At 27.4% G+C, this 24,736-nt stretch overlaps 1 protein-coding gene across 3 annotated transcripts in view; it reads right to left on the reverse strand.

The window, feature by feature from the left end:
* Window positions 1–8,255, reverse strand: part of LOC126903106 (uncharacterized) — a 24,819-nt gene extending 16,564 nt beyond the window's left edge. For 2 of the 3 annotated variants that reach the window (XM_050681117.1, XM_050681108.1), the window contains exons 1-2: window positions 8,058–8,255; window positions 4,682–4,717 (exon numbers count right to left, since the gene is read on the reverse strand). In XM_050681117.1, coding sequence (XP_050537074.1) covers window positions 4,682–4,717; window positions 8,058–8,157 — 136 coding nt within the window. In that variant the 5' untranslated portion in view covers window positions 8,158–8,255. The remainder of the gene's footprint in view (window positions 1–4,681; window positions 4,718–8,057) is intronic. The other variant, XM_050681101.1, reaches the window with a different exon arrangement.
* Between the last annotated feature and the right edge of the window lie 16,481 nt (window positions 8,256–24,736).

Below are 24,736 nucleotides of genomic sequence, written 5' to 3' on the forward strand. Positions count from 1 at the left end.
TGTGCAATGCCGGCTATATTTTCTTTAGTATCGGCAATTTGCGATTTTGTAACCTTTTTGTTTGTTTAATAAATACGATTGACCATACGTATTTTTGGGCATGCCTTAGCGGCAGGAAAGGAGAATATAAAATTGTGGAAATTGAGCCTTACAATATACTATAGATAGAAAGAAAAACAACATATATATATATAATCACAATCTGATATTTCCGTTATGATAGAAAAATAATAACAAACAACAAGAACCAATGATAAAATGAAAATTAGCACAAATTAAAAAATTAGGGACCGGTCTAAACAGCAGTGCCGCCGTACCGTTACGAAGGTGGTGGTTTTTTAGTGGGAAAAAACATTGAAGGTCGCGGCGTATATTATATAAAAAACGCGGAATCTCCGGAATACTAGACGGCTACAGAACAAAAAAAGATAAAAACAAATTGCGTTGTGTCAGCGGGCATACCCATTGTGACAAACACGAACGTGTATGATGTGATCGACTGACCTGCTCTCCCTCACTTATCGTGTTTTCATATTAAATTAAATGTATTGCATCACCTCACATTAATGTGTATCTAACAAAAGTTGACACCCTTCCAAGGCATAAGGGATGAACTTAAAAAGTATTAAATAGTAAAAAATTCAAGAATAATGTGTAACTAAAGATAATGAAAAAAAAAAATGTTTAAATTATTATTATTCTGCATGTAATTGAGTGGGTTATGATAAAAAAATCACTCTATATAGTTATCAGCCGGCATTGATAACCGACCAATGCCGCCAAACAACCTGGTGAGGAAGGGTAGATGAGTAGACGAAAACAATAAGCGCGCGCTATCTACGATTGGCATGCGGCGCGAACACTTAATATGACGAAGTAATTTTTTTGGCGCGTCATAACATGTCTCGAATGATCATATATTCTGTAAGGATGAGTAGTCGTAGAGATATAATCTATAAATCAAATAAAACAAAACGAATTATCTACTTCCTGCATTTTTACATGAACGATCTTACAAAAGACGTAAACTTTATTCTTAAAAAATAATTTTTACAATCTCTTAAAACTGCAACCATTGTTTGATACAAATTGACATAAATAAATTATATTACAGAACCTTAAATTCACTCATTATTTTTTATAAAAGTTAAGAAATAAAAAGTTTTATATAAATTTAACAAGTGTAAAAATTATTAATATTTTAATCATTTTTTATCCTTTCAAAACAATATCCTAATTAGGCTACTAAAAGGTAATATAATATATATATAATATTTATTAAATGTATAAAAATTAAAATAAATGTTGTATTGATATTATTTTTAAAATGATGATTATTTATTTTTAATACATTAGAAAACTATACTTTTTTTTTATAATTATAAATTAATTCACATCAATAATAATATTTTGAAAGTCTTTTAGTATATAAAATTCGTATATTATATATTTATTACGACAAAATAACAGTTTCAAAGTAATTTAAATTATGTTTACAGAACTAAAAATTCTCTGTATTGTTTTTTTTTTAAAGTTTTAAGTATAATATACTGTTTCATTGAATTTTACGTATATTTAACCCATTTATAGGTTACAGTAAAAAACATCTTTAAATATAATTACAATAATAATAACACTGCTTTAATACTTTTTGTTTGGCCGCCGATCATTTGTAGCGCCACTTGTATACAACCGGTTAACGCCATCGAAATTGTTGCGCGTCGTGGTGTACGGCGTGTCTGTGTTTGGCACCTATGCTGGGACGATCCTGTGACGGACGGTGTGTGTCTCAATTGGAGAGCCCACAACTCAGAGATCGTCCATTTCAATACCAAAGGTGGATTTGGACGCCCATCCACGAGTTTATGGTGTCAAAAAACGTGTGGTCCTGGTCTACGAAGAACCTGAAGTAACCAGGTTGCATATAAACCATTTTAAATATGGTTGTGTAAAAATGATAGATTAATTTATGTATCTTGTTAAATAAAATCAAGTCGTGTCCACTTCGGCGAAAATACTGAGTGCCCCGAACAATAGGTGTATTTGAGTCGGTGGTATATCATTTTTGGTTGCAGAGCATGGTAGTTTTTTGTATTTGAGACCTGTAGAAGCCCTTAGCAGTTTTTCGTTGTGAATCGGTAAGATGAGAATTATTCTTATTATTATTCCTTAAAATAAGTAAAAAAAAAAAAAAAGGAAAAAATTGCTGGGTTTTAAATCTTTTATGTTTTTCTATGTAGTATGTGTATGTTTTTTCCATCTTTCGGTGTGGACATAAGTATTTTTAATTTTACGTTATTAGTTTTTTTAAATTTCGTAACTTTCAGCTCGGGTAAAAAGACTTATTTGATTGCGCAAATAATAGACGAGAATAATAGGGATCGCGAGGTATTAGAGTTTGAACTTTGATAAGAAGTCAGTGTACGATCATCGCGTAGTAAACTTCTTATTGTTACTACATCGATCGAATACTTTACACATTGATTGTCATTTTTATGGGTAACCATTAGTATTGTTGTTTTTATTATTATTTGTACTGCTGATTGTTTTGGTTATTGTTGGGTTTTGCGTTTTATATGAATATTTATTAATTTTATTACTTAATTTGTTTAAAGTTTATTATTAAAATTTTGTTTCTCTTAATTGTTTATTATGGCTGACGACGCCGCTTTTTAGACTCGCTAAAGATCGCGCATTACTTAGGCGATCAACCGTAGTGTCACACATTAAAGCTACGTACGATTTATCACGTCGGGTAATTACTGAGCCGGCACTTAAAGAAAATTTTATCGCGGCAGCGGGCGATATGGATGCGCTTTGGTTTGAATTCGTCACCGAATACGATGCCCTAATGCAGAGATGGCGAACCTATGACACGCGTGTCACAGAGTGACACACGGATCTATGTAAAAGTTTGTCATCAAAAACCACTGGTCGTAGGATGTAGACTAAAATAAATTGAGATTACAAAAATGAAATATTAAATTTATGGTATTACACGCATTGAATTGAATATCTACACTGCTCAAACTATTAATTTTATTACTTTTCGATAAGAAAATCTTATTCGATAAGAACATTATTAGGTATATATTTATATAACGGATATAACGTGTAAAACTGATCCACGGCTAGCGTTAGTCATTACTCATTCGTCGAATCGAATGTGTTTCATGTGTTAAATTTTATCGTTGCCTTTGACTTGTCTAAATGAATCGTTTTGGCAGTTTTCATTATTGGTGAGTGTTATTTTTATAATAATTTAAAGGTTATATTTTTTAATAAATGATGTCAAAAAGTAAAAGTGGAAGATCATTTCACAAACAATGGACCGTAGATTATGGGGTAGTTCAAAAAAATAATAAAGTGTTATGTTGTTTATGTAATGAAACAGTAGTTAGTCGCAGTTTTAATGTAAAAAGACATTTTGAAACAATTCATACAGACATATTTTCTTTATCAACTGAAGAAAAGTTGGAATTAATTTCGCAAAAATTGAAACGTTTTAAAAATCAATCAAATAATTTCAAAGCTGCTTTTAAACCAAATAATAATTTAACAGCTGCTAGTTTTTCTGTATCCCACTGTATTGTACAGCATGGTAAACCAGTTTCCGATGGAGAATACATAAAAGAAGTTTTTTTAATGACATCAAATACTTTATTTCATGATTTTGTGAATAAAAATGAAATAATAAAACGTATTCAAGATTTACCTATTAGTAGAAATACTGTTAAAGAACGAATTTTATGTATGAGTGGCGATATATCAAATCAGCTTCAAACTGATTTAGCTTCAGCAGACTTTTTTTCAATTTGTCTTGATGAAAGTACAGATGTAACTTCCCAAGCTCGTGTAGCAGTTTTTGTTCTATTTATTAGTGTTAATATTATGAAAGAAGAATTAATAAAATTAATAACAATTTCTACTAAAACAACTGGTCGTGATATTATGGATGAAGTACATAAAGAGTTTATAAATTTAAAAATCAATATTCAAAATATTGTTTCAATAACTACTGACGGCGCTCCAAATATGGTTGGTAAAAACAATGGATTTATTAAACTTTTTTCCAATGAAATTTTGCATCCTTTAATCAACTTTCACTGTATTATACATCAAGAAGCGTTGTGTGCAAAAGATAGTATGAAATCGCTTCAAAAAGTAATGGAAACTGTTACAAAAATTGTCAATTTCATAACATCTCGAGCTTTAAACAATCGACAGTTTGCCAAATTATTAGAAGAGGTGGAATCGCAATACTCTGGCCTTCTTATGTATAATAGTGTTCGATGGTTGAGTCGCGGGCAAGTTCTTCATCGATTTGTTGAATTACTGGCAGAAGTACGTTTATTTTTGTCGGACAAATCTCAAGATTATCCAGAGCTTACTGATTTAAATTGGTTGAAGGATTTGATGTTTTTCACAGATTTTACTGCAATTTATAATGATTTAAATAAAAAAACTCCAAGGCCGAGGTCAAACAGTTTTAACTATGTTTGATAATATTAAAATTTTTGAAAAAAAAATTAAAGTTTTTTGTAAAGATCTACAAAATGAAAACTTGAAATATTTTCCTTATTTGAAAAAGCAATTAATAGATTCAAAACATTTTAAAAATGATCAGTTTGATATGAAATTAATAATAACAAAATATGTAAAAATATTAAAAAATGCATACGAATTATTTTCAAGCAGATTTTCCCAATTTCGTCATCTAGATTCAACATTACAGTTTTTATTAAATCCACATAATATTAAATTTGAAGAACTTGAACTTAGTTTTTTTGAGTGGTTAAATATTGAAAATTTAGAAATGGAGTTAATAGAATTTCAGGGAAGTAATATTTGGAGAAATAAATTTATTAATTTGAATAATGAGCTAGAAAATAATCATCATGAAATTGGTAGGAATTTTAAATCGGAAAATTTGATTCTTAATGATTGGAAAAGTCTTCCAAATTCATTTGCATCTATGAAAAAACTAGCTCTTTCTTTATTGACAATGTTTGGATTAACTTATACGTGTGAGCAGCTTTTTTCTTCAATGAATTTTATTAAATCAACTGTAAGGAATCGTCTTGGAACAGATTTAAGTGAAGCATGTGTTTAATTAAAATCGACCAAGTACAGTCCAAGAATTGATTCATTAGCCAATAAAATGCAGCAACAAATTTCTCATTAAAAATTCATGTATAAAAATTTTATATTTTAACATTTCAATATTTTTTAATTTTTTATAAATAAATTTTTTTTACATACTGACGTGATACATATACTTTTCGTATCTAATATAATTAAANATGTGATATATACTTTTCGTATCTAATATAATTAAACTGTTTGATAATGTAATATTTGACATGTTTTTTATCATTCAAACCATGGATATAGGAATTTTTAAGTATGAAAAAGGGTTATAAAACTAGTTGACACGCAGGGAAAACAAAATTCAACCAACATTTTTTTTTGACACGCTAGTACAAAAAGGTTCGCCATCCCTGCCCTAATAGATGCGTTGCTTAATTTAGGCCTCGGGTCAGAATATTCATTTTAAATATAGTTGTGTAAAAATGATAGATTAATTTATGTATATTGTTAAATAAAATCAAGTCGTGTCCACTTCGGCGAAAATACTGGGTGCCCCGACCAATAGGTGTATTTGAGTCGGTGGTACATCACTTTTATTAAACATATTCAAGAATACACAAAATGTTCAGTAAGTAAAGAAACAAGTTAATTGATATATACAATGAGAACGATAGATACTAGTGATGGGAAATATCGAATAATAACTATAGAACTATTCGATAGTCATTCAAAAATTATTTGAATAGTAAAAATATTCGATGGTATAAGCACAATTCGAATAGTTAATCACGAGTTTAAAATATTTAAAAAAGCCCATCACCAATTTTTTAGCTTCGATGCGAAGCTGAGAAGGTATTGGTTTTACTAAGATGTGTTTATTTTTATTTTTTTTTTTTTTGTGTCTGTTACCACTTTTTCTCAGTTCTCACCGAACCGATTTCTTTCAACGATACGTCAAAAGATCACAAATTGTATCTAGTCGAAGACATTACCCTCAAAAATTGAAAAAAATTCCCTCGTTCCCCGTAAATGGGGGAAATTTCCAAAAAAATTACAAATTTAAAAATCGCTAATTTTCGAAATTTTTTCAATTTTTTTTACTAAAAACTGCTATAACTTTTTCAAAAATGAACATATCAATATAAATCAAAATAACTTTTTTTTTTATAGATGCTTGATGTCTTTACCTATTATTTGGTATATTATTTTTATAAACTTAACTCTTTACCTGCCCACAGAGAAGGATTTAAAATGACAACTTTTTTACAAAAAATTAACTTTTTCAACATAACTTTTGAAAGTGTTCCGGAAATACTGACACTTTTATATATATTTTAAATTAAAGCTAATGTAATGTTCTTTATTATGCAAAAAAAAAAATTTCGGACTTTATTTTATCTTCACGGTGAAAATGGCAACGAATACTATTTTTGTGTGAAAATTTTCGATTTTGTATTTTACATTTTTAACTTTATTATGCTATAACTTTTTGAAAGATGTATGGATCAATATAATTTTTTTTATATAGATGCATGATATCATTACCTTTCATTTGGTGTATTTTTTTTTATATCTGACCCTTTAGCTGTCCAAAGGGAGGGATTTAAAATTACAACTTTTTCACAAAAAATTAATTTTTTCAACTTGACTTTTGAAAATGTTCCGGAAATACTGACACTTTTATATATATCTTAAATTAAAGCTAATGTAATATACTTTATTATGAAAAAAAAAAAATTTAACTTCTAGACTAGTCTTCACGGTGAAAATGGCTACCGAATGCTATTTTTGTGTGAAAATTCTTGATTTTTTTTACATTTTTAACTTTATAATGCTATAACTTATTAAAAAATGTATGGATCAACATTATTTTTTTATGAGAAATAATATTTTTTAATAATCCCTTTTTCATTCGACATACTTTATATAATCAAGATATTACTAATGAACTAGCAGATCATGTAGCTTTTGGAATAATCCACCAATTTTTTAAAATTAAACACTATCTAAAGATTTGTATCGAAGAGTTTTTTTTTATAGTGATTTTAATCACTGTCAGATATCATTATACTTGATCCAACTATGGCACGTCATCACGGTGCCGCGACCCCACCCCCCTCCGGTGCTGGGTTTTTTTATTATTAATTGTATCCTCTTTATAATCATAGTACCCTGAATAAACTGTTTTAAACAATCCTATTTAGATCGTTAGTGATATTAAAACAGCAAAACAATATATCTAATTATAGTTTTACAGAAGACCAATATTTTAGATAATTTTACTTAACATATTTTATTTTACGAAACATTTTGTTGTAAAATGATTATTTCGAAAATTAAGAATGATTCATATTCAAAAAGTGAATTTTAGCAAATTATTTTTTTATTTTATTTCTATGAGCAAGTAAAAATAATTTTAGACAAATTTTGTAAATACCATTTTAAGAAGAAAATATTAAAATCTATAGTTTATATTCTATACATTGTTCAATAAGTGTGTTAGTTTTAAAAATAATAATCAAAAACTGAAAAATTACCTTTTTGAGCGAATTTTCAACCCCAATTCGGACCTGAAGGGGGAAGTTATCAAAACCAAATTTTACACAAATAACTTTCATATAATAGAAAACAAAATTGGCGGGTATGGAGATCGATCAATGAAAGTTAATAAAATAAGAGCCACCCTAATATATACCTGCGATTCACCCCATATCGAATATTTTTTTAAACTATTCGATAGTTTATGCTAAAAAACATTATTCAATTGTATAAAAACAATTCAAATAGTTATTCGACAGTTTAAAATATTCGAAAATGCCCATCACTAATAGAAACCCATGTCCTTTCTCACTGAACAAACTATATACTAAAATATGTTTAAACATGTTAAAATAAAACATAAATATATAAGAAGAGAAAAAATATCAAAGAACATATTATTAAATTAACTTTGAAGATTTACCTACCTTTCAATTTTTGACGAGTAGAATTGTTTGCATTCATAACACTTACAAATGTAAGCAATATGAAACAAAAAGAACTTAACTTCACAAAATGTAAACCCATATTTAATGACAACTTTTTGGTAATTGATATTGAATTAATTTTAATAATAAAATTGAATCTCTATGATTTGGTCTTTTAAGCAAAAACTAACACTCGTTCCAATTTTATTGAATAAACATATTTTTCAAATTTTTTTTTGTTCATGTAGATTAAATAATCGTGTGTTATATTGTAATAAATTAACTTTTAATAATAACTGTTCTGCGTGATCTTTTATTATTAAAAGATATTAAATAAATTTAAAATAAGTTGTTAAGTACGAAAATTGATAAGCATTTATTTTAAATATGGGAGCGATGGGTGGTAAAAAGATATACTGCTCTCAATAATATAAAAAACCGGACAATTGTATGGTCAACGATAAAGATAAAATGACACACTAATATATAGTGTTCAGTAAATAAGGAAACGGGTTTCTATTGTTCTCAATGTTTGTAACAATTGACCTGTTTCATTAATAACTGAACAGTTTGTTAGACCTGAACACACCGACCGACTAGAAATATTAGTTTCAAAATAACGAGATAAATAAACATATAAAATAGGAACAAATTTTATAACAAATCAATACGAAAATCATAATAAATAAATCCATGTAAATTACGATCATTAGTATACAAGTAAACATTATACACAAAAACATTATCGCAAAAATTAATAATTTATCTCACATGGGATAACAACTATACGCATAACATATTAAATATAAAGTCTAATAAATTTAAATAAATTAATAAACAAGCTACAGACTGTTGCCTTCAAAAGGTAACGAACATAATAACCTTACAGCCCGTGAAAACTCACCGGCGTTGGTTCAGATTTTTTTTAATTTTGCCACATTGTCATCGTCTCAGTATAATTTCATCACACGCCCAACTTGCCATTACAGTGGTTGTAAATTTTTCTCTTTTACCAAATAGTTCCTATTGCTAACTTTGACCCTTTCGTGCTGGAAAATTTGGTTCTTTCGAATATATACGCCGTTAGGGGAACAATCAACTCTAGTATCACTGCAGAGGAATCAAATTATTTAGATAAATTATTGACGTTACCTACTGTGGTAACATATGATATGATAAAAAATCTTTAAAAAAAACGAATACATTTTTTCCTAAACAACAAATATTGGTATTGTTCGCGACGCATGAAAATCCTAGATAGCGCGTTTACATGGTTCTCACCTTCCCTTCCTCTCATTATCATTGGGCGGCGTCGGCCGGTTATCACTCCCGGTCGACATAGGTGTGTAAATATATTAATAAGAAATTAGGTAAAGTTTTGTTGTTCATACGAGTTAGTAAAAATTATATTCAAGTTTTATGCTAAAGTAAATTTTGTTCAAGTTTGTTTATGTAGCTAGCCACTTTAGAATAAGTAATATTGTATTATATGATTAGTGTATTTTGGTAATTGATATTAGCTGAAATTATTTGAGTCACACAGATGACGTTGTTGGATTATCTGAAGTAATAATTTTGTTGTTATATTCCACACGGTTGGATTAGGAAAATTGTGTAAGTCCCACGGATGACAATAGCCAATTTTAATTCATAAATCATACAAATAGTTTTAGTGAATATTAATTATATATTCAACACTATTATTTATATTGAACCTCTTTTTTAGTTATAGCTATGTGTTGATAATCAAATTCATATTTAGTAATACTGATTTATATTTATTGTTATATTTATCAACTGTTATTACTAAATTGCACAAGGTGCTATTGTAAATTATAAATACTTAATACAATTTAAATTATTGTTATTTGTATGGAAATATAAGTAATTTTATGTGAACCAACGAACACAATCTTCTTTAAAATCAAATATAGATGTCCTAAAATCCTTTCTTATTAATCACCGGGTAAGCGCGATATCATTTCTAGCCCCTAGTATTAACAGATATTGTCTCATGTTTTAAAGGGAGTAAAAAAAGATAACTATCTAGAAGTCAAACTTCAAAATACTTATCTCATTTAAAAATAAAAATTATTTTTAATTATTTACTTTACGTTATTATAGGGATAATACGTACAAATAACACTTTTAAATTATAAATATTTAGTCTTTAATGATATCCCTGTATTATTTTTCAACTATAATATATCTGTAGGCGATTTTTGTGTTTTACATCAATGAATCGCATAAATAAAAATTTTAACAACGAATTTAACAATTTTATAAAATATAAATTAAATCTTAGGTGTTTTGGGATGACAGAAAGAATAGATTTTGCACTAATTTGTCATAAATTATAAAATATTATTTGACAATCATCATCTATGCTATAATTATATACAGTTTTCACAGCTTAAAATTAGACGTTTTTTTACAATTTAATGACAATAATTTAATTATATTAAAATTTTTTTCATAAAAACAATGTGCTTACGTCAATTATACTTACGGCTGTTCAAATATTCTGATTAAATACAATAACTGAAAATGTACTCTATTATGATCTGCAAACTTGAAATTTCTAACTATACAAAAATTGCATACACCCCAAGAAAAGCTAGTTCAAATTACAATGTTTTTTCTCTGGACTTAAAAGAAGCAAAAAATTAAATAAGTTTAATTATCTAATCTATATCAATTAAATTTATATAATATTTATAAAAATCAAAGTACTCCACCAATAATACACAAGATTCACAACGGTATATGCAATATTTACTTGATAATAACTCAAGTCATTTAAAATTAGTGGATAATTTTTAGCATTGAATGTTAAAATACGTGTGTTACAGAACTTAAAAGATAGCTGGACAAGAATTAGATTTAAAAAAAAAATGTTTGCAAACTTTATATGGAAATATTTTTAAATATATTAGCTAAATTTTTTGAAAATAATTTAAATGAACACGTGTTTTTTTAGATTACACTTAAATCTATTTCTAAAGAAATATGTAATATTTGATTTACGTAAGTTTATGATTTGAATGTGGATAAATAAATATAAAAAAATTTTTTTAATGCAGTAGCAATAGAGAATAATCATAGAAAAAAACGGCATCATAAGGGCGTTGCGACACAGTGTGGACGTGATATAGTAAGAACAAGTATAAATGATATGTGACAGTGATTGAAATCATTATCATAAGAAACGCTTCAATGCAAATTTGTAGATAGAATTTAATTTTAAGAAATTAATAGACTATTCCAAAAGCAAAATGAATTCCTATTTCCGTTATTAGTTCTGATTAGTAATTTATTTAGAAGCATAATATATTAATAAATATTTAATTTAGCAATTAAATATAGTATGAGATTGATATTTTATAATTTATTATTGTAATTTTTTCGGAGAATTTATAACAAATTATTAAGTTGTTATTAATTTTATGACAAATGCGTTTAATAATTAAAGGGCTTGACACAGAACTTTTTACCTTGCTGTCTCTAGAGAATGTCTAGAGAATTTATGAAGTCGTCTTATTTACTTTAAATTAACTTAAACGTGTCTGATCACTTCTTAAACGTGAATTAAACAATTGAGATCAATGAACTGCATGAATATTGATAGAACTGAGAGTATGCATAGATCAAAGAAGAATGAGCCATGGAAGTATACTGCCAGAACTCAGAGCATGTTGAGAGTATACTTCCAATATATATGCAAGAAGTGTCAGAAACGCTATTGTTGTCTCTTAAATAAATTATTTATTACATGTTATCTTAAAAACTAATATACTATTCTGGACAATGATTGATTATTTCATTATAATATTGACATATCTGTGACAATTTATATTATTGTCTATACAGGGTGGCCCACCACTCACTGACAACTTAAATGACTTTTGATCCAGTTAATATTTTTAGCTGATTTTTTTTTTAAATAATAGTTATACGTTAGGTCTATAGCTATATCTCAATAATTAATTTTTTTACATTTTATTAAAAATATTAATTATTTTTAAATTTTAAATAAAATGTAAAAAAAAAATCTAAGATAGCTATTTTGTAGAGTAGAATTTAAGAAAAATTTTAGTAAAAAAATATCTTATTAATATTCAGTAGTAAATATTCTGTAGCGTTTTGAAGTTTGTGAAAATTTGAATTTTCATGTACTATTTTACGGTATTAAACATTGAAATACGTATTGAGAAAAGGACAGAAGAAAACGCTATCTTTTCAATATACTTTTGAATGAGAGTGATAAGTAATAATTGCCTTATCTAATTTCTTATCATGGTATTTATGCCAAGTTTGTAATGTATACACACTATCATCATATGTATACACAGTAATCATGAAAAGATAGCGTTTTCTTCTGTCCTTTTCTCAATACGTATTTCAATGTTTAATACCGTAAAATAGTACATGAAAATTCAAATTTTCACAAACTTCAAAACGCTACAGAATATTTACTACTGAATATTAATAAGATATTTTTTTACTAAAATTTTTCTTAAATTCTACTCTACAAAATAGCTATCTTAGATTTTTTTTTTACATTTTATTTAAAATTTAAAAATAATTAATATTTTTAATAAAATGTAAAAAAATTAATTATTGAGATATAGCTATAGACCTAACGTATAACTATTATTTAAAAAAAAAATCAGCTAAAAATATTAACTGGATCAAAAGTTTTTTAAGTTGTCAGTGAGTGGTGGGCCACCCTGTGTATATTTTATTATTTACATGGAAGTTTTAAATAATTGAGTTTATTGTTTAACAGATAATATTGCCCATATGTGACAGCATGACAATTTTTACTAGATAATAGTTTATTATTTAGATAAGAATTACAATTTTTATCTTGTAATTTCTAAGTAATTTTTGGCGAATAAAAGTATTCTACAATTGAAATATTCAGAACATAATTAATTTTAATGATTTACTTTAACTAAAAAAACCTATCAAAAACCTTTGTAAGGTATTTTAAAATAAAATAAAATACAAAATTGAAAATTTTAACACAAAAATAGTATACGGTAGCCATTTTCACCATGAAGACAAAATGGAGTTCGACAATTTTTTTTTTCCATAATAAAGTATATTATATAAACTTTAATTTAAGATATATATATATATATAAGTGTAAGTATTTACTTTTGTAAGATATTTTGACTTATCGTTAAAAGAAATCGTTTCGGTGAGAGCTGAGAAAAAGTGGTAACAGGCATAAAAAAAACTCATCACAGTAAAATTAATACCTTCTCAGTTTTTCATCGAAGCTAATATACTCAGGTAAGTCTAATACAAAGAATGATGTAGGATTTAATTGTAGATAATGAGATGAAAAGTAAAGTAATAGAAGTAGCTAAGAAAAGTGACAGAATTATAGTCGTAAGAGGGTCAATCCATGCTAAATCATCCAGAAGTGGTTGCACGACCACCTCATATTTTTCTTAAAATTTAGGGTTCATTATTTATGCTATTACTAGATTAAAACAATTTTTTTTTTTTTTTTTTTTATGACCTTCCAATTTTTATGGCTGTTTCAATGTAAAAAATGTTGAAAATAGCCAGAACGTTAAAACACACACAGATTATTCAATATTAACACAATCGAATTAAAATTTTAGGATTGACCTTATTATAACTTAAAGTTAACATTAAAAAAAAAAAAACAAAAAATTTATGTGAAATTTCAAATTTTAATGACTTTCTAAAAATGGTGTTTTTTTTGAGAAAATTGACGTTTTAGAGCTCACTTAAAACCATTAAGATGTTATTATTTTATAGTGATTTTTAAATGTGGTATTGTATAGTGTATAATCTATGTTTCAACTAAATTTCAAATATTTAAAACAATTTTCTTGGGATTTAGAGGCCTACAAAGTTAGAAATTTTATAAATTCTAAATAACAGTATTATGTTTTATGTGATCACTAATTATGCATATACATCGACACTTAATTATATTTTATATTTTATAATAATAAACAAAGGGATGAAGAGTGGCTTGTTTATTAACCAAGTGGAAGTTTTAAATTTCATCATGTACTACAAAATTATAATTTTCTGAAAAATAATAATTATTTTTCTTCTTCATTATTATGATTAGCAAATAAATATTATCATAAATCAGTGTATAGATCATTTTCAAAAATGTAATTAATCTTGCTAATCTATATCATAATAAGATTATCTAATTAGATATTTATAAAGACAAACAATGCCAAAGCATGAGATTTAAAACTAAAAATATCCACAATACAACCTATAAAACCTATAATACCTATACACAATTCTCACAGAAAAGTTTACATGTAATAATTATAATATATAATAGTTACATTGTATTGTAATATATTACATATTCAGTAATATATAAAAAAATTACAAAAATATGTTTTGAAAACAACAAAAAACTATCATTAAACTACATGATTTTGAACGGATTTTTACTGACTTTCTCATGCTAAATTTTACATGTTAAACTTTTTTCTCAAACTTCAAATTTTTATGGTGTATTAAACAAATATATAACTAAAAAATTAAAAAAAAAAATTTTTGAAATTAGGTCCCCCAACAGAGATAATGCACCTAGAATACGTGTCTCTTTATAAAATTTCTAACTTTGTAGGCCTCTAAATCCCAAGAAAATTGTTTTAAATATTTGAAATTTAGTTGAAACATAGATTATACACTATACAATACCACATTTAAAAATCACTATAAAATAATAACATCTTAATGGTTTTAAGTGAGCTCTAAAACGTCAATTTTCTCAAAAAAAACACCATTTTTAGAAAGTCATTAAAATTTGAAATTTCACATAAATTTTTTGTTTTTTTTTTTTTAATGTTAACTTTAAGTTATAATAAGGTCAATCCTAAAATTTTAATTCGATTGTGTTAATATTGAATAATCTGTGTGTGTTTTAACGTTCTGGCTATTTTCAACATTTTTTACATTGAAACAGCCATAAAAATTGGAAGGTCATAAAAAAAAAAAAAAAAAAAATTGTTTTAATCTAGTTATAGCATAAATAATGAACCCTGAAAATTTAAGAAAAATATGAGGTGGTCGTGCAACCACTTCTGGATGATTTGGCATGGATTGACCCAAGATAAATTTTTGAGAGAAAAGTTTTGAATATAATAAATGCTTATGTACCACAAGTAGAATGTGATGATATAGACAAGGAAGTGTTTTGGATGGTCTTTGTGGGAAAATAATATACAAAGTCAGAATAAACACAGTAGATGAATTGAGGATCCGGTGGAGGAAATTGCAAGGGGAAATGTCAAAGAGTTTATAAATACAGTAAATGAGAGGGTGATGTGGTATGTTAAAGGAGACATAAATGATGTGTCGAGTAGATTTGCTAGTTGTATAAAGAATATTTCGAAGGTGATTGTTGTTGAAAGTAAGAGTTGAATGCCAGGAAACAATAAAATGGAGAGGTGGCATGAGGACGTTAAAAAAATTATAAAAAGTAAGAAAAAGCTATTCAATGTATGGCAAAAGAGCAAAAGGAGAGAAGATTGTATGGATTATAAACGCTTGTGCAAAGAAATCAAGTCTGCAGTAAGTAAGAAGAAGTTTAAAGGTATGATGAGCTGTATGATAGGCTAAAAATAAAGGATATCGAGAACATAGTTTATAGACTTGAAAATGTAAGATAAAAAAGATTATCATTATGTAAGGTGTATAAAAAGTGTTGATAATAAGGTAATCTCAAGTGATGATGATGTGAAAAAAAGGTGGAAAGAGTATTTTGAAAAATTATTGAATGAGGAGTACCCAAAAGAGACATTAGAGGATATCTCGTGGAATGAGGGACTGGTAGATTTAATTAGTGAAAAAGAAGTATGGGAGGCTGTGGCGTCAATGAAAAATAATAAAGCAGCAAATTAATTGCTAGTAAAAGTATGGAAAATATTAGGTGGTGTTGGCATAAGATGGTTGAAGGATCTTTTAAATAAAATCTTATTAGAAGAAAAAATCCCAAATTAATAGAGGAATTGTATTGTGGTGATGATATTTAAAGGTAAAGAAGACATACAGGACTTGTCATAAACTCTAGGCTGGACTCGTGTATAAGGGAGAAATATAGATACAAAGTAAGAGCAGGTACTTGGAATCAACTGGTAGAAATAGAGAATTAGTAGAAGTATTGGAGAGGAAAAAAGTGAACATTTGTTGTATCCAGGAAACTAAGTGGGAGGGAGAGAAAGCAAGGGAAATAGCTAAGAGTTATAAAATAATATACTCAGGTAAGTTTAATAAAAAGAACAGTATTAAATAAAAAATACTAACTCCTATTTCCTTAAATGTACTCTGTTTCCTAGATTTATAAGTATAATACATAAATAAATACTGATGTAGTAAATAAATTTTTATGAAATTGGTATTCAATTACTTAATATTGTAATTTTCACAGAGGTATTATAAAAAAATTTCAAGCAGTTGTATATTTCGTTACTTTACAAAAGTTTTTCAAAATTTTAACTACGGATTAAAAAAAGAAAAGAAAAATGCATTACTCTGCTATATCGAAATTTTAATTTAACATAAACCAATGGTAGCTATAGAATTTATTTTTGTAAATTGACGGTATTACTTAGACAATTTCTTATAGTAGAAGAATGGCGGTTTAAACTTATTTAAATATTGTAATACCCAACAAAAACTTAAATTTGATAAAGGTTAAACGTTTCCACATGTTCTGTAACATTTTTGAAAAATGAGTTAAAAAATTATTGTTTACATAAGTGGGTAATCTCTTTTAATCCATATATATGTACTCTTAGATTTATCCTTGTATTTTCATGAAAAATAAACCTAAAGAAAGCTTATTATCTCTAATTATCTCTAATTAACTCTATTAGAATTTTATTTTATTTTTTTTCTTATACAAGGGTTAGGTTGGTTTACACCAATTGGATTGGTATATCCTGGGAAATTTTTAAGTGCAGTGGTTTTCTGTTGCCTTCTTTAATGAAAACATGGTGTTTTTTCGATACCGTAAAAGCGCATGTATGGTCACCCATCCAATGGGTGACCATCCGTTCACCTACAGTGGTAAACATTATTACTAGAGTTTTGTCAACAATTAGTGTTACCACCGCGCAAAAACATGCCCCAAGAATTTTATTAAGCACAATAATTTAGAAAAATTGGTATAATAGTCATTTTTTATATTATAGCGGAATTTTCAGGTATTTTTTAAAATTTCTAAAATTGACAGGATTTTCAAATTTGTTGTATTAATAGCTTTAATTAGATGAAAATCGGAATCTTTTGACTTTAAATCATTAAAATTGGTGTTGTGAGATCTAGGAGTTTTGACGGAAAGACAAAAAATACACACCATCCCAAAATAATACTTTCTCAACTTCATATCGAAGCTAAATATTTTTTTGCAAAACTTTAAAATATAACAATCATAAAAAATAATCAAGCAAAATCCTATAGTCAGTAAATACCTATTCCACCCACTGCGTACGAAAATGGTAAATATACAATTGAATACTGAGGATACATTCAAAAATTCAATAATAAAATAAAATAATACAGAATTTTCGGTTATGGTATTGTAACCGTTTTTAAGTTTTTATTTTAGGTTTCATAGATGATTTTCGGTTTCAAAACAAGTTTTTTATTTATCGGTTCCTGGCCCCGCTTAATTATTTTGTATATATAAATATATATACAGAGTGTTTTTTTTATCATAACCCACTCAATTATTTACAGAATAATAATAATTAAAATTTTTTTTTTCATTATCTTTAGTTATACATTATTCTTGAATTATTAATTATTAGATAATTTTTAAGTTCATATACTCTTATAAAGCATAAGGATGTCAACTTTGTTTTTTTAAATGAAAACACATATTTTTAATTTAATAAAATATTTGAGTTTTTAATTAGTAATAAATGGCATTTGAATTTTTAATATAACTTTATAAGCTTATTAGATATAAACATTTAAAGTTTTAAATTTTTGAGATAATATACATGTATAATATACAAGGGATTACAAATACAGGTAGCTAATTGGTTTTTTATGACATTGCTATTACAGTCACGGATTGTTTATTATCAATTATGACTATCAATAGATATACTTTCTGTATTGTCAGTTAGTGTATTTTTAAACTCACAACAATGTGCCTTACTACCTTTAATAATAACAATGCTGAGTACCTGCTGTACGATCAATAAGAATAAAGGAAAAAGTGATGGTAAAAAAATTAATACAATATACTATTATACAGGGTGTTCAGTAAGTCAGGAAACGGGTTTCTATTGTTCTCATTGTTACAAACAATGAGAACAATAGAAATCCGTTTCCTGACTTACTGAACACCCTGTATATTTCTAGACAATGTAAGATGAATAAAAATTTATTTGACGTACATGGAGATTGTGAAGAATCGAATTAAGTTGAACTTAAATATTAAACTAAAATTTTTAAAAAAAACAGCAGAGATACAAAATAAATTAATTAATTTCGATAGTTGCGTTTAAAAATCTACTTCTATTCTATTATTTATTATATCCAAGTAAATAATTAAACAAAATTTTAATTATAGACTTATCTATCTGTTTCATATTGCTTTTGATAACTTGCTTTGGTTTTGAATTTTTATCTGTAAATAAAATTAATATTTTTATTGTTTATTTTAATTATTAAAATGATAATTATATAAAAAGGTTATTTGCATTGTCAAAGAGAATTTTTACACTGTGTAAAACTTAAAGTTAACGATTTAGTAAATACATTTTAACGATTTAATAAATAAATAAAAACTGTAAAATTGACTTGAAAAACTTACGGCTTAATAAACATGTTATACACCGTTTATCTTCAAGTGCCAAACTCTTATCTTGACAATTTTCACAATAGGCACTAGCACAAATAAGGCAAACGATTATGGCATCTGGGTTTGGACACTTCGAACATGGAACCAGTCCTGGAATAGCCAAAAACTAATAAATAATAATCATTGAAAAATAATCAGAGATTCTCCTTAATTGAGTAAAACGTAGTATGACGAAGTGATTAAACAACGTTAGAAATATATTTAATACTTTTGAAACTCATTTTTCGTATAAATTTAAATGTAATAAATATTCAGTATCAATTTTATATATTATTATCATTAATATTATATCATAATATTTATAAAATCTATTTAAGATATTTTCATAATATTAAAATGAATATTATATTATAACATTATTAGACACGTTGGCTCATTTGATTTATACAAACTTTGCAGTTCTCTTTTTTTACCAAAGTTATTTGTATTAGAGGTATGCCAAATACAAGATAGTAGATTTTTTCGTTAACTACGTATTGATGTTGTTTTACTCAGTGTGTATTAAAAAAGCGTCCTAGGTAATAAATTTGACTCTTCAAAACATGTCTCATATGATCACAGATTCTGGAAGACGAAGTAGTCATAGAGATATAATCAATATATAAAATTAGACAATATTAATTATGTACTTCCTTCATGAGCGATTTTTGATAAAAGTAACATCAAGTAATAACGATATGCGAATCATTTGTACATGAACGATCTTACAAGAGACGTAAACTTTATTCTTAAATATAAATGTAATATAAATGATATTACAGAACCTTAAATTCACTCATTACTTTTTATAAAAGTTAAGAAATAAAAAGTTTTTTTTTTTTTTTATTAGCTTTCAATACAAAGTATTCTTATAGCTTAACAATTAAATAAAATGAGAAAAGAAAAAATAAATAATAATAATAAAAAAAATAGTACAATTGATCTTACATCAACAAAATTACAGTAAAAATCGTTAAATAAAAATACCAGCTGAATGAATGAAAGAAATAACTAAAGAAATTACATCGAGAGAAGTTGAGTTAAGAATAATGTAACAATTAATAGGAGAGATATTAAGATGAGATAAATTATTAAATAAAATAGAACGATTACTTTCCAATGCACAGCAGTCAAAAATTATATAAGGAAAGTCGCAGAGAACTTCATCGTCATGTTTGGGGCAGAAAGGAGAGTTGTTAAGGGACATTTTGTATGCATGAAAAGGAAAGCGATTACGACCAAGTCTTAGTCGAAAAAAGGATAATATATGGAACCGGGAGAGAGGAAGTTTATGGAATCAAGGATGATTTGGAATAGTTGGTGAAATTGATTTGTGCCAAGCTGCGATAAGAGAGAAAGGAGAAGACCAATATTCTTGCCATGCTAGAAATGTCGTCTTATTAAGGGGTGAAACGAAGTCGGATGAAGGAATATTGAAGGTTGGACGACGGGTTATGAATTTGGTAAGTTTGGCTAAATGGTCAGTTTCCTCATTACCAAAAATACCCACATGACTAGGACACCATAAAAATTCGATTTTTGTATTAGCTAAGAAAATATTATAAATTAACGCTTTTATTTTAATAATAAGGAAAGATCTGGATTTTTTGAATGAATTAGAAGAGAGAGAAGAAAAGACTGATAAAGGAGTCAGTAATTATTAAAACATTAGAAATATTGAAGGATTGAATAAGCTCAAGGGCCGAAGAAATGGCATAACATTTAGTAGTAAAAGAACAAGATTGTGATGGGAGAATATCTGAGAATTTAATATTAAGATTGAGAATAAAGAAAGAGAAACCAGCGGGATTAGAGCTTACTGAACAATCAGTAAATATAAAACAATAATTGGAAAAATTAGAGAATAAGAACTCATTGAATAGATTATTAACAAAATTAATAGGGAGAGATTGTAATTACAGTTTTGAGTAAGAAAGAAAGTGATAGTTAAAGTGAATAGGTTGGCAATAAATAAAGCCAGGAAGGAGACATCATAAATAGGCAAACGATTTAAAGATGTGATTATCATATTAACCCATCAACGGCTGGCGTCCCCATATGGTGACATTCGTATTGCTATTTTTATCGCGCGAATAATTTAATAGGTAAAAGCCGAGTGTACCCATATGGTGACACTCAATATCTCAGAAATCGTATTTTCAAAAAATTTAAAAATAATTTTTTTTTATTTTTGTGTTGTACATTAATCTGTTTTTAGTAAAAAAAATTGAAAGTTTGAAAAAAAATAATTCTCGGCATTGATGGGTTAAGGTACGGAGTCAAAATCGAAGAGATTGAAGCAAGTAAAGGAAGAGTTTTGGGAACATAGCGCTAAACTGCGCATAGAGAATGAAAATTATGAAATACCGAGTTGGCAGAATAGGATAACTGTTTAGTAAGAAATTTACAAGCTAGGAGTTGAGAACAAACTTCAATGGGGGGACAAGCGCATTCCACTTCTAAACTTATATTTGGGGTAGAGTAAACGGCGCCTAAGATAGTACGTAAACAAGAAGTCACAAGGGAATTAAGCTTATTACGATGAACGGTGGAGGCATAGGAATATAGAATAGATTGTTTTCTTGTGAAAACAATAGCTTTACTTTTTTCCGGAGAAGATTCAAAAAAAGATAACTGAAGAGACGTAGAGAGAGTTCGGAGAGCAATATTAATGTCAGAGGCAGCAATCTCAAGTGATTTATGGGAAGAAAAAATGATAATGTCATTGGCGTAAAATAAACTCGAATGATTGTTGGATGATGAGAGTGCGAAACTTATATCTGCAGTATAAATGTTAAAAAGAATTGGACTGAAATAACTACCTTGAGCAAGTTTTCTATAAGTGGTTCGATAACAGGTAGAGCCAAATGGGAAATTAAAATAGAGATTACGACAATGAAATAAAGAAAATATAAATTTACACATCACAATAGGAATATTGAGGGAAAGAAGACGAGAAATAAGTAAAGGTATATGAACAGAATCAAAAGCACCACAAATATCTACAAAGACAGCTGCAGTAAAAAATCGGTTACAAAACGAATGATAAACAGACCCAACTAAGGAAGATGAACATTCCATAGTGCCTACACCGTGTCGAAAGCCAAACATGTTATTTGATAATAGAGAATTGGCTTCAAGAAACCAATCGAGGCGAGTTTTTAAAATAAACTCAGTTATTTTGCATAAGGAAGAAGAAAGATCAATAGGACGGTATGCAGGGCTTGAAGTACCACTTTTAAGAAAAGGAATGACTTTAAAGGATTTCCAGGATTCAGGTATGATATTATTAAGCCATAAATCATTTAAAATAGATAAGAGTATATCAAATGTTTAATAGGAAGGTGTTTGAGCATTAAAGGAGAAGTACTATCTAAGCCAGCTGCAGTGGACTTTCTAGAGGAAATAGCTAAGGAGAGTTCATAACGACTGAAAGGGAATGAAAGGAAGTTGGTATTATTATGCGGCACATGAGTTGCCAAATATGAATTAGATTCATCAAGATTAGGAACGTATGGTGGTGCCACTTTGGTGGATTATACATTTTTGAAATTTTTTAGCTAAGGTCCAAAATTCAGAGATAGACGAGGAAGAATGTAACTTAGAGCACATATTAACCCATGAGTCTTTCTTAGCTTTTTTCAAAACTTTGGTGGTATTTGATGAAGATTTTTGATATAACATAAAGTCATAAAGAGAACCTGACGCTCTATATTTTTGGAAATTAAAGGATCTGATTTTGACTGCTATTGTGCAGGAAGAATTCCACCAAGGGGGAGAAGAATTAAAACATTTATTAGACGAACGTTTAGTTGGGATGGAGAGTTTGGCAGCTCTCAGTAAAATATCAACAAAGTTATTGTAGTTATCAATAGGAGAAGATGACAGAGACCACGAATCAAGAAATGTACCATAAGAAGAGAAAATTAGTCCAGTCAGCTGAGTTTAAATTAAACAAGAAACTATTAGGATTGTCAGGAAGCGAGTTATTGTCAATATGACCCGAGGAATGAGTTAATTTTCCGGAAAGACAAATTATAATAGTATAGTGATCACTACCATGAGGATCACACAAAACAGACCAGGAAGAGGATAATAAAATATTTGAAGAGCAGATAGATAAGTCAACAGCGGTATCGGCAAAAGGGGGACGGTTAATTCTGGTAGGTACACCTGTATTAAGTATGCAGTAGTTATGTTGGGTTATAGTTGAATGGATAATATTTCCTCTAAAATTAGAATTTAATGACCCCCATGCTAGATGGTGGCCATTAAAATCCCCTGCAATAAAAGAGTTATTAGAAGGCAATTTAAAAATTTCGGATAAAATAAAGGTAGAGGGATTAGCAGAAGGAGGGATATAAATGGACCATAATTGGAGAGAATTATTATTAGGTACCATTACATCGATACCCACTAAATCAATAGAGAAAGAGATAAGCATTTGTTTAAAGTTATCATCGAGTGTAATAGGTCGAAATTGTATAGAAGAATGGACTAAAATTGTAATTCCATCGTAACCATCTGACCGATCGGAACGAATTGAATGGAATTTAGGCATTACAAAGTGCTTATTAGGTAGTAACCAAGTTTCGGAAAGAAGGGCAACTTGGCATTTGTTTTGGAAAACAAGGAAAGAAAGATCTTGAACCCTAAACAGTAAACTTCTAATATTCTATTGTAGAATATTTAACATCTAAAAATAATAATAATAAAAACAAATAAAAAAAAAACGGTATCACAGTGGGGTCGAGGCACAGTGTAGACGAGGCATAGATGGGACAAGTATAGATGATATCTGACAGTGATTAAAATCACTACCATAAGAAACGCTTCGATGCAAATCTGTAGATAGTGTTTCATTTAGAGAAATTGGTGGATAAATCCAAAAGCAACATCAACTCTTATTTCTTTAATTATATCCTGATTAGTAGTTCTTTGATTTTAAAATATAATATATGAATAAATACTAATTATAGTTATTAAATTTAGTATGAAATTGATATTCAATAATTTAATATTGTAATTTAAACGGAGAATTTATAAAAATAATAAAGTAGTTATATTATGCTTTACTTTTATGTGTATAAAAATTTAAAGGGCTTGATATAATAATTTTCAATAAGAACTGTTTGTTACTATAAATAAATGCACTGGACTACAAGGAACTTTCATCAGAAGCAAAAATATACTTTTCTAAATCAAATTTTCGCGTTGTTTTCAAATCTGCAAGTAGACTATTTCNCATTGTTTTCAAATCTGGAATTAGATTTTTCTATTAGTTCTAATTTTTTATATTATTTCGTCCCTTAAAGTAAAAGTTTATAATACAAAAAAAAATTTTCATTTTTAACTTATTTTTTTGGTTCTTTAAAGTTGATGAAAAATTTTTGACAAGTTTTGTGAAAATGTATAGTAAAAAAAGTTGAATATGTTACCATAACATTTAGCTCAACTACAAGTTGAAATTGACATCATTAAATAGAAAATTTTATGAGACTTAAAAAAATTGTATCGATAAGATTAATATGCAGTCAGAAAGTTTTATAATTACTATTTATTGTAAATTTATCAGAAAAGCTCAATAATTTTTTGCATTTTTATCGTAATAGATAACTTAAATAGAAGTAATAGTAATGTTGTGCGGGCCCACGTGGTAAAAGGAATTAAACTTAATAAGAAAAAGAAAACACTCACTTTTCAATAAAACTTTAGAATATATAATTTGATTGACACAATTAATAATACAATACACGTTATTTATTAATATTAATACAAATGAATAGAATAATAAAATATAATGACA

Source organism: Daktulosphaira vitifoliae, unplaced genomic scaffold (genome assembly GCF_025091365.1).
Source record: "Daktulosphaira vitifoliae isolate Bord-2020 unplaced genomic scaffold, ASM2509136v1 Scaffold_1, whole genome shotgun sequence".
NCBI classification, from domain to species: Eukaryota; Metazoa; Arthropoda; class Insecta; order Hemiptera; family Phylloxeridae; genus Daktulosphaira; species Daktulosphaira vitifoliae.